This window comes from Protobothrops mucrosquamatus, unplaced genomic scaffold (genome assembly GCF_001527695.2).
Source record: "Protobothrops mucrosquamatus isolate PMUCROS unplaced genomic scaffold, P.Mucros_1.0 scaffold887, whole genome shotgun sequence".
NCBI classification, from domain to species: domain Eukaryota; kingdom Metazoa; phylum Chordata; class Lepidosauria; order Squamata; family Viperidae; genus Protobothrops; species Protobothrops mucrosquamatus.
This window is the reverse complement of record NW_015387141.1, coordinates 63,218-74,638: the sequence shown is the minus strand read 5'-3', so window position 1 is coordinate 74,638 and position 11,421 is coordinate 63,218. Positions and strand designations below refer to the sequence as shown.

Below are 11,421 nucleotides of genomic sequence, written 5' to 3'. Positions count from 1 at the left end.
TGTAAAAAGAGTAAAACTGCAGTATGGCAGTTGAAAATGTCAAGGTGTTCACAATCAGACCGATCTGTCTGAACTCCCTATAATTACTCCCTTGACTCTGCTGACAAAGAGGGGAAGAGAACCTGTGGCTCAGTGGCTAAATCACTGCCTAGTATGTATAACTTCCCAGGTTCGAATCCCATAAAAAGGGTATGGCTAATTGATGAAGGCAAAAAAGCCAGAAATGGTCCATCTTAGTCTCCCAATTTAATTCTTTACTCTTTGTCAGAAAAAAGAAATTTGGATATAAAAATCTTTCGCAGTTGCGACTTGAGCCTGCTCTATGCCAATATATAAATGTTGAATAAGGGAAAAGAAAGTATGATGATAGTTGCAACAGTAACATAAACCTGCACTGATAAAGTCTATACAGAACATATATTTTCATTTATCTGAAGTCAGCTTTAATTTTAGAATAAATTAGATAAGCATAGAATGCTGAAATCCCTGATGAATAGAATAGAGTAGAGTAGAGTAGAGTAGAGTAGAGTAGAGTAGAGTAGAGTAGAGTAGAGTAGAGTAGAGTAGAATAGAATAGAGCTGGAAGGGACCTTGGAGGTCTTCTAGTCCAGCCCCCCGCTCAAGCAGGAGAACCTATACCAGTGGTGGCGAACCTATGGCACGGGTGCCAGAGGCGGCACTCAGAGCCCTCTCTGTAGGCACGCACACCGTCGCCCCAGTCCTAGGTCTTCAGCTGGGTTTTATACAACCTTTTCGCTTTAGGCCTCCGCTGCCGTGTGCAAAAAAAAAGGTTCAATCAATCAGTCAATTTCAACTTCTCACGGGAAAAAAAATCTTGCAAAGTTGGAATTGATTGATTGAACTTTTTAGTCCCACCCAGTCTGCCGTTACCACCGCAGCCACGCCCAGCCAATGGGCCACACTCACCCGGCACCCGACGATGCATAAGTGGGTTTGGGGTTGCAATTTGGGCACTCAGTCTCTAAAAGGTTCGCCATCACTGACCTATACCATCTCAGACAAGTGACTATCCAGTCTCTTCTTAAAAACTCCCAGTGATGGAGCACCCACAATTTCTGGGGGCAAGCTGTTCCACTGGTTAATTGTCCTCAATGTTAGGAACTTTCTCCTTAATTCCAGGTTGTTTCTCTTTTTGATCAGTTTCCAACCATTGTTTCTTGTCCTGCCTTCTGGTGCTTTGGAGAATAATTTGACCCCCTCTTCTTTGTGGCAGCCTCTCAAATACTGGAATACTGCTATCATCTCAACCCTATTTCTTCTTTTCTTTAGACTAGCCAAACCCAAGTCCTGCAGCCATTCTTCATATGTTTTAGTCTCCAGGCCTTGAATCATCTTAGTTGCTCTTCTCTGAACTTTTTCCAAGGTCTCAACATCTTTTTTGTAGTATGGTGACCAAAATTGAGTAATCTTGATTCTATGCCTCTGTTTATGCAACCCAGGATTGCATAACAAGCACCCCCTCCCCTATAAACTCTTAATAGTGTCTCAATATTTGGTTTCTGAGTCATTGGTTTTTAAAATCATTGATTATTTCTTCAGTGTGATTACTTTTGTAATATAGCATTTTTTGTAGTAAATACAGATTTGTTACATATCCATAAGTTTGTTTTTGTTTTAATACTGAGCATTCACTTTGCAGTATATTTTAGGAAAATATCTTGAGAAGCATGTGCTGAACTATTTTACTTTATTTAAGTATTTACAATAAGATATGTAGTATAAAATGGTATGTATATGGCAGCTGTACGCAAAAGGCCAGGCCTTGGAATTGATATATTTAAATTTGGAATTCTGAGACAAAATATCCAGATTTTCTGGATTTTTAAATAATTTATTTTTATGAAATTTATGAAATAAAATTAATGCTGTTTACAACTGAATGGGTTTTGATATTGACTTATACTTGAATCAATACTTGAGAACAGCTTGAAGGAATCTATGTTTTATTAACTAAGTATTTGTGACATTATGTATAGGTGATTACTTATATCTTGTGCTTCAAAATATAAGACTAATTCACTTTCATTTCCTAGCAATGTGAGGAATTCAAAATGCCATTCATTCATAAGACTTTAATTTTCACATATTAGGGGTTATCTTAATTGCATGAATTCCCATCAACTTATTACAGGTGATCAAAAGACCACCTATGTCTGCGCAGCAGCTACCATATGATAGTATAATTGCACATCTTTAAAGTTGATTGCATGGAATAAACTGGCTTCTATGGCAACACTTCCCTAATTTATAGAATTTATTTATAATATTATTTCTTTGTTTTGTTTTGTTTTTCTTTAGAACATGGACACTGTGTGGAACACCAGAGTATCTTGCCCCCGAAGTCATACAAAGTAAAGGTCATGGAAGAGCAGTAGACTGGTGGGCCCTGGGCATTCTGATATTTGAGATGTTGTCTGGGTAAGGAAATCTGCAATTAACAAAAAGGCAATTATCTCAAATATTAATTTTATATTGTATGTAAAACAGTTTTGAAGGCACAGAATAAACTTATTTTGTTTGATATCAAATACGATAAATATGCCAAATTTAACATTGTGTGACAAGAAGATGCTGGGTTTTTTTCTCTCTCCCCCTCTCCTTTTCCCTCAATTTTTGTTTTGTAGAATCAACATGGAATCTCAATACAGTATACTGAAACCTGGCATTTACTGTATGATTAGGCTAGCTAGTCATTATTAGTTTTGAGATTAAAATGAAAGATCTTTATATGCATTTCTTGGGTTTAAAGTGATGGGATATATGCTAAACTACACTTAAATCAAGAATGGCAAGTCAAGCTATTATATATAACAGTGGTGGCGAACCTATGGCACGGGTGCCAGAGGCGGCACTCAGAGCCCTCTCTGTGGGCACGCGCGCTGTTGCCCCAGTCCTAGGCTTTCAGGTTATAAAACCTTTTCGTTGTAGGCCTCCGCCGCCGTGTGCAAAAAAAAAAAAGGTTCAATCAGTCAATTTCAACTTCTCACGGGAAAAAAAAATCTTCCAAAGTTGGAATTGATTGATTGAACTTTTTAGTCCCATCCAGTCTGCTGTTACCACCGCAGCCACACCCACCCAATGGGACACACCCACCCGATTGGCCATACCCAGCCAATGGGCCATACTCACCCGGCACCTGACGATTCATAAGTGGGTTTTGGGTTGCAGTTTGGGCACTCAGTCTCTAAAAGGTTCGCCATCACTGATATATAATATCCAGCAAACCTCACTCTCCTAAACATTCATGAAGTTATCTAGCCTGGTAATGAAATATCTACAGGAAAACAACAAAGCTCAGATAATAACAAGAAACCAACAATATTATACATTGCAACACATAAATGTAGTAAATGAACAATGTATTTAGGACTGGCCCAAGTTCCAGGATAATTTTTTTATATATAAGGTACTCAATATATTAAGATAACCTAAATGTTCTGTTTCTTATTTTTGGAGACTTATATTTGCTTTATTCATGATTTTTCCCTTCAATAATATGTCTTACAGGCAGCTAGTTAGGCATTTTAAATATAGAACTGGGTCCTATACTTAATTTAATATCAAAGAAGACATTCTCTTAAAATAAGCGACTAAAAGAATATTAAATTCAGGGATTTACTGTACTTCATTTAATCCAGAAATATATTCAGTAAATATTAATCATAATAGCTACTGAATAACAAAAATACAGTAACTTTCAAATAATTACATTTGTAAACCATAAATAAAAAGAAAATTTGGAATATTAAATTAAACTAAGACCCTGTGGTTTTCATTTTAACTATGCCTTTCCAGTGAGGCTTCCTTTAAGATAGCAAAAACAAAACTGACTGAGATGTGTTCTTGTATTACTTAAATTCTTCTTAAATAAGCATTATATGTAAAACTCTTGTGCAGAAAACAGAGGCACCCAAGAAACTAATGGTCTTGTATTTGTATATATCATACTGTACATATCTACATATATAGATATTGCCTGTCTAATATAAGTATCAAAACAATTTTGCCAAATCAACTTCTAGACCTCGTCACCTCAGATACCAACTTCATGTAACTAGGAATATCACATAAAGATATTCCAAAAATACACTAATACATTTGAGGTGTTTTTGTTTCCTACACAAGTAAGTGGGCATAAGTAATGTCTGAAGTCATTGAAATCAGAATAACTATTTTCCATATTCATTGTAAAAGGAATTTTGCACCTAATGAGGTTTTACTATGGTTTATTGTGTTGTGTTATGTTTCTAGCTACATTGTTCATACTTCCAGAAACAACTGTCTGACATTGTTACTCTTTTTAAAACAGATTTCCTCCATTTTTTGATGACAACCCATTTGGAATATATCAGAAGATTCTAGCTGGTAAAATAGATTTCCCCAGGCACCTGGATTTATATGTAAAGTAAGTGAGCTTAAAAATGACTTCATTTTATTTATTTTCTTTCTTTATTTATTTTCTATTTCAGCATTATTTTTAAAGTGGGAGTGGGCAGCATTGTGCAGGGTGCACATAACCACCAATCCTCTCCCCAGTAAGATTGCATTGCTAAATTTAGCATTCAATCTTGAAACATGAAGTATTTTTAATTTAAAAAAATCAATAATAGCTGAGTTTCCAGTTAGATCCTATTTCAACTTCCCCCAAACCTGACAATCATGGCCTCAGCTCTTCAGGTGACACCACCTGATCATTATCACATGTCATATAATTCAATGGACAAGGAAAAAAATCCTGTTTGACCTGTGAGGGTTTTTTAAACTGCTCATATTTTAAAGTATCAGGTTAAATACAAATCAATGAATTGAAAATCGCATTATTTCAGTTTTTTATTAATTCACCAATTTTGTCCTGCAATGTATTACATTATTAATTCATTGCAGACAGCCTACACATTGTGGACTGCAGAAACATTAAAGTTTCTATCACAACAAAATTCCAAGCCAGATGCTTTACACCAAATGGGAAAGAGAAGCTCTTTTCTTTATACCAACATCATTGATCCTTCCCCTTCAGCTAACCTTTCCGGCTTGGCAACTCAGTGTGGCGAGGAGGGGGGATAGTTCTGTATGAGTGGCAGGTGTATGCATGTGCGCTTGCACAACTCCATTTGCACAAGCGCAAGCACCCACTGCTCATGAGGCCTGGTTCTGAACTGTCCATGGCCCAGGAGTTAGGAACCCGTGATTTTCCTTAAATATTTTCTTAAATATATTTGCATGCATCAAATATCCCTCCCGCCACAATTATTCACCTTATGCAGTGCACAAATTTTCTGTTTCCAGAAACAACCAGAAAGGAAAATGTATTTATTTTATATATTCATTTATTAAATTTGTACGCCACCCATACAAGTGACTATGGGTAGCTAGATTAATTCAACCACAGTAATACTAATTCATTATTAATTATCTTTTATGTACTTTAGTGTTATTATAACACTTGTAAAAAAGCATAAATTACAGATGGCACAGTGTGAGCAAAGTTTCTTACCAGCATAAAGAGTTGCAAATATACTTGTGTTACCATGCTAATCAAAGCAACAAGTGCAGAGAAGATGAACTTGTTTGATTATTTATTTATTTAGCTACTTTATATGGTTGCCCATCATAAACAAGTAACCATTGGTGATTATTAGCCAGTATAAAACATATTATAAAAGCAACAAAAATGAACCTAATAAAATGATAAAGTCACTACACTACACTACAAAAACATGTCAAATAATTCAAACATTAAAACACATGTTTCAGTCTTCACTAATACCTTGGCCCAAAGATCTGAGGGGAAAGCCAAGTCATCATGGACTTATAGAAGGACAATAGGGCAGAACTTGCATTCCAAGTGTTCCATGATAAATATCTATTTGCATCACCATCAGTTCTGGCAGAAATGTTTTATGTGTACGATGAAGAAAGGCCTCAAAGCATGTACCTCAAGTTTTGGGGAGGATTTTAGTAATCCTAAGTCTTGAAAAAATGCTTTGAATCAATCAGACTTCTAAATGATTTATAAAAGCCCACTACATAAGGCTCTGTAGAGGTGAGTATACATCTTTCCTGTTCTAAACAAAACAAGAAACCCTGGATAAATTAGGATATTTTTTTAATCATATGTTCCCTTTAATGAAAAGTTCAATTACATTTTCAAGACACCAGAGTAGTCATCCTGTTTTTGTGCTAGTTTTGGGATAGGTAAAACAAATTAGTTGGCCTCTCTCATCATATTTGTGCTAAACATACTACAGCTCTTGTGACAAGAAGCAACGGATGAAAACTAACCAAAGAGAGAAGCAACCTAGAACTAAGGGGAAATTTTCTGACAGTTAGAACAATTAATCAGTGGAACAACCTGCCTCCAGAAGCTGTGAATGCTCCAACCCTGGAAGTTTTTAAGAAGAGACTGGACAGCCATTTGTCTGAAATGGTATAGGCTTTCCTGCCTGAGCAGGGGGTTGGACTAGATGACCACCAAGGTCCCTTCCAACATTATTATTATTATTATTATTATTATTATTATTAGTCATCAACACTGCTAACATCGGATGTTCTTGCTTTGATAACAGATGGAAATGTAGCCATCTTTTCTCTTTTGCTTTTAGAATTGGTTGATGCTGGGAGGGGGGATGTGGATGAGAATTCAGTTAGTCATAGCAATATAACTCAGCTGTGGGAATCAAGGTTATTGCACCCAGAGTTGATAAAGATTTGGTGGGCTGGAGAAAGCCCGCGCTTCAAGCTAATTGGGGAATGTGATTTATGACTGTTAATTGGAGGAGGGAATTGTGCTTTGCTACTTTGTGCCCAGGGGAGGGGAATTCAGTTTTTGGCTTTAACTATGTAGTGCTGATATTTTGTTTCTCGAATAAAAGATTGTTTAAGGTAATCAATGCCTCGAAGTTCTTTTGAAGAGTTTCATCTGTCGGAACCATGATATTAAGCCAATAACTCCAATTTTTACCTAACTATCTTGAGGTCCCGAGCCCCAGTCGCTGTCCCTAGAATTGAGGGATAGACCGACAAAATTCGGGGAAGATCTCAGCATGGAGAAGGAAGGAATGCTTGAATCCAGCACCCCGGCAGCGGCTGCTACCCCAGAGGGGGGAGCACAAGCCAGCATGCCACTGGAGAAGGGACTTTTTCAGGCCTTTCAGTTGGGGGCAAAGCCCAAGTCGCAAGGACAGCTGATCTAGTCGTCGGAATGGACCCTACCCAGTAGAGACTCCAGACACCTTGAGACGGCCTTGCCACAATCAAGTGCTTCGAAGGCAGATGAGGTTGAGCTGCCAAGAAGAGATTCCCGCAAGTCACGTTCCCTGGACCGGTGGAGAACCACAAAGTCATCTACCACTAAGGACTCAGGTGAGTGGAAATACCTGTCCGCAGCCTGTAGTCAATCAGTGGAAAAGTTGGTGGAAAGATTTGAGGAGCTAGAGATGAAAAGTGGAGAGCAATCTTCCCGTTCCCCATACGTGAGCGATCATGATGATCGGCGAGGCAGCCACCAACTCCTGCCAAGGGGACCCCCCTGTTCCACCTGTGCAGATCAGGCAGCCTCCCCATCTTCGAAGCAACCAACCATGGCCTCCAGCCCCACGGGGAGAGACAGCTCCAGTGGCCACCCCTCCAAAAGCCCAGATTGCCACCGACGGGATAAGAGCCTGTGCCGTCACCGGGACAGCCAAATTCTGGAACGACACACCGGCCACCCAGCCCTGGCTCTTACAGCAATAGGGGATGTCACAGCCTCTCCAGGTAGAAGGCAGCAGCAGAGCTGGGGGTGGCTGCAGCTCCCGAATGTGCAGCAGCAGATGGCCTTGCAACAACCGGGGTGATGCAGCCGCCAGGGAATCAGCAACTGCTGGGAATACAGCAGCAGCAGTGGGGCTGGCCGCCACCTCTGAACATGCAGCAACTGCTGAGGGGCCTGCAACCAATGGGGATCCAGTAACAACTACCTCCAGGGCCGCAAGGCGGGGGGTTGTGGTGCAACTGGGGGCACCACAACCCCCCGCAGGCCAGCAGCAGTGGGGATGGCAGCAGCCCCCACCCATGCAGCAACTGCTGGGAGGCCCGCAGCAACAAGGGGTGCCATTATAGCAGCTGCTAAGACCGGTGGGGGTCATACAGCAATTGGTGATGCCACAGCCGCTGGTAATGCAGCAACAGCTGGGAGGCTTGCAGCAACTGGGGATGCGGCAGCCGCCATGGGGGGGCCAGCAACAGTTGGGGAAGCAACATCCTCAGTGGGGAGGCCAGCAACCACTGATGGCACCACCTCTTAAAGCCACCTTTGATGGGGACCCGGAGAAAATGATCTTTTTCCTCAATCAGGTGTGCTCTCACTTGAACCGCTGTGCCTATTTCTATCTGAACCTAGCCGCTATAGTTGACATGATTGCATCCAGCTTGGAAGGGGAAGCATCTGAGTGGCTGAACAATTTATATAACGAGCAAGCACCCAAGTTGGAAGACCCCCAGCTCTTCCTCCTAGGACTGAGAGAGAGGTTCGAGGACCCCTCCATTGCCCTCAAAGCGGAGGAACAAGTCCACAAAATAAAACAAGACAGCAAGCCTGCACTGGAATATGTACAAGAGTTTTTGCAAGATAGCCGGCCAAATAGAGAGGTGGCCTGAGCAATCCCTAGTCCATCACTTGAAGGAGGGACTAGACAACCACCTCTCCCAGGCCTGTATCTATCAAGCAGTCCCTGATCAGCTGCAAGAATGGTATCAGGCAGCAGTAAGATTAGATGTTCAGCTCGCCCGCTATAAGAAGCCACCCCCACAAGAAGCCGAGTCGAGGCCAAATCAACCCAAACGACAGCCACACCCCCCCGAAAGCCTCCAATCGATGTGGCTACTGAAAATCCCAGGCCACCTGCTGGCCCACCAATCAAGTGTTTCAGATGTGGACAGCAGGGGCATCGAGCAGCAAGTTGCCCAGTCCCTTACTCTCAGTTATTTTTTTAATGCACTGGCCATGTAGTGCTTTGTCTTCCCATGCCTCTATTCTGTTCCTTATTATTATTGTTGTTGTTGTTGTTGTTGTTGTTGTTGTTGTTATTATTATTATTATTATTATTATTATTATTATTATTATTATTATTATTATTATTATTTCTAACAATGATTTTCTTTGACTTTTAGCCAGACAGTTGTATCTGAATATTAATATCCAGAATTTTCAGTTTCAGGGCTTTGGGGCTTGTTGATTGAATTTAGAAAAATCTAGGCCCAACATATGTAGAAAGCAGCAAATTAAGGAAGTATATCTGGGACAATTTAAACTTTCGTGGAAAACATGGGTTGAAGCTGATCATCTAAAGCAGGCATGCATCCGCAGGCTGGATGCATCATACTGAAACTGCGCCCACCCCATTGCCGGCAATGGGGAAAAAGTCGCGATACGTCGCACAACGTCACATGACGTTGCGAGTTTCACATGCCTGATCTAAAGCATGGGAGGGGAACTATGATCCCTTTATGATCACTTGATTTCAACCATGCTCACTCAGAAATTCTGGGAGTTGAAGTCCACAGGTTGTAAAAGGGCCATAGTTACCACCCCTGATCTAAAGACTGAAAGCTTGAGACTTCCGGTGGGACGGCGCGCCGATGGCGGCTCTTTTGGAGCCGTCCGCTTGGGAAGGCGTCAGAGCCAGCCTGAACAGCGGACATCAGCTGTTCAGCGGCTTGGAACCTTGTGCCCCGGGCGAAGGGGCCAAGGTGAGTACTCCCGGATAGGAGTAGAGCCCCAAAAGCTCTCCCTTAACTTAAGGAGAGCGAAAATTGGGTGCTCCTCCGGAGTCTGGGAACCTCCGTCTCCCAAATGCCTTTGCTCCCTTTTTTTTTTGGGAGCGAAGCGAGTCGTTGCCTCCACCTCCGCGAATTATAGAGACTTGTGAGTAATAATAAGCGGACGGAATTGCCCGGGGATACTGGACTTTGATCAATCTAAGACTTTAACTCAATTTATTTACATCTTCCCTATTGAACTGGGGGAAAAAAAAAGAGAAAAAAGATGGCTGCGGTTTGCCTTTCTTCAAAGTGAGAGTGATTTTTTTTTCTTTTTTTCTTTTTTAACTTTCACTTTCCGGTGGAGCTGAATGAAGAGGGAAATTGTTACCCCTTGTAACATTGATATGGAAAGTTTTAGTGATTTCTTTTTCTTTTTATTTTTTTTTAATGAAAGAACTTTGGATTTGATTTTGGATTTTCCCCCCCCCCTTTTGTTTCCGAAGCTGTGCTTAAAGAAGTTTGAAAAATGGCTTTACTTGAGGGAACTTCCGCTTTGTTTAAGGATTTCTAACAGTTTAACTTTGAAGTTAATTTTTTTTTTAATTTTATCGATGGTTTTATTTGAAGACTTACAAAAAGTTTTGAAACAAATTAGAGAGAAATCTGAAGATTTTTTGGAAAGGGAACTATAAGGATTTTGTCAGAACATATCATTTGCAGAGGCTAGGATGGAAGGAAAAATGGAGCCTGTAAAAGCTGAAAGTGGACTGACAAAGACTCAAGAAGAAGATTTGGATTTTAAGGAAGATATCTGGAAGGATTGGTGGCAAAAGCGGAAACTGGATTGGAAATATCTAAAGAAATTTTACATGGATACAGAGAAGAGGTGTGATGGACTCAGTTGTGACTTTGGGATGCAATTTTAAAGAAATACTTATAGAAATGGAAAATTATAGTATTGCATACTAGGAGAAGCAGCTGGGGGAATTTTTTTTTTTTAAGAGTATCTTGTGATGTAATAATATAGGTATTTTTGTTCGAGATATTAAGAGATTAATTTTAAAAAATTTTGGAGAAGGAGATGAGATCTGGTGGAGGTGTGGATTCAAAAGGGATTTTTGAAGAGATGCTATTTTTAATGTGATTAATCAATATATTATAAAATGTTACTTTCGATATGACATATTGATAAGGTGATATATCTGACTTTGGGATGTAATTTTAAAGAAACATTTATATTTTTGCTCGAGATATTAAGAGATTAATTTAAAAAGAAAAAAAAAAGAAAAAATTCTTTGGAGAAGGAGATGGGATATTCTGATGGAGGTGTGGATTCAAAAGGGTATTTTGAATTTTAGTGGTTAAGAGATGCTATTTTTGATGTGATCAATTAATACTTTGGGATGTAATTTTAAAGAAATATTTATATGATTAAAAGGGTTTTGAATTATAATGGTTATTTTAGTTACATGCTAACTGGCATTAATTAATATTGTGGGATGTAATTTTAAAAGTGTTCTGAATTTTAATGGTTATTATGGTGGAGTTGTGGAATTATAAGGGATTTCTGAAAAAAAAATACTTATATATGGAAAATTATAGCATTGTATATTAAGGGGTAGAGGGATTATTGTTTATTATAAAATGTTACTTTTGATA

General features: G+C 39.6%; 1 protein-coding gene across 1 annotated transcript in view; it reads left to right on the top strand.

The window, feature by feature from the left end:
- Positions 1–11,421, top strand: part of PRKX (protein kinase X-linked) — a 41,261-nt gene that overhangs the window by 22,853 nt on the left and 6,987 nt on the right. Inside the window, exons 4-5 of the mRNA XM_015819288.1 lie at positions 2,320–2,439; positions 4,331–4,426. Of these exons, the coding sequence (XP_015674774.1) occupies positions 2,320–2,439; positions 4,331–4,426 (216 nt within the window). The remainder of the gene's footprint in view (positions 1–2,319; positions 2,440–4,330; positions 4,427–11,421) is intronic.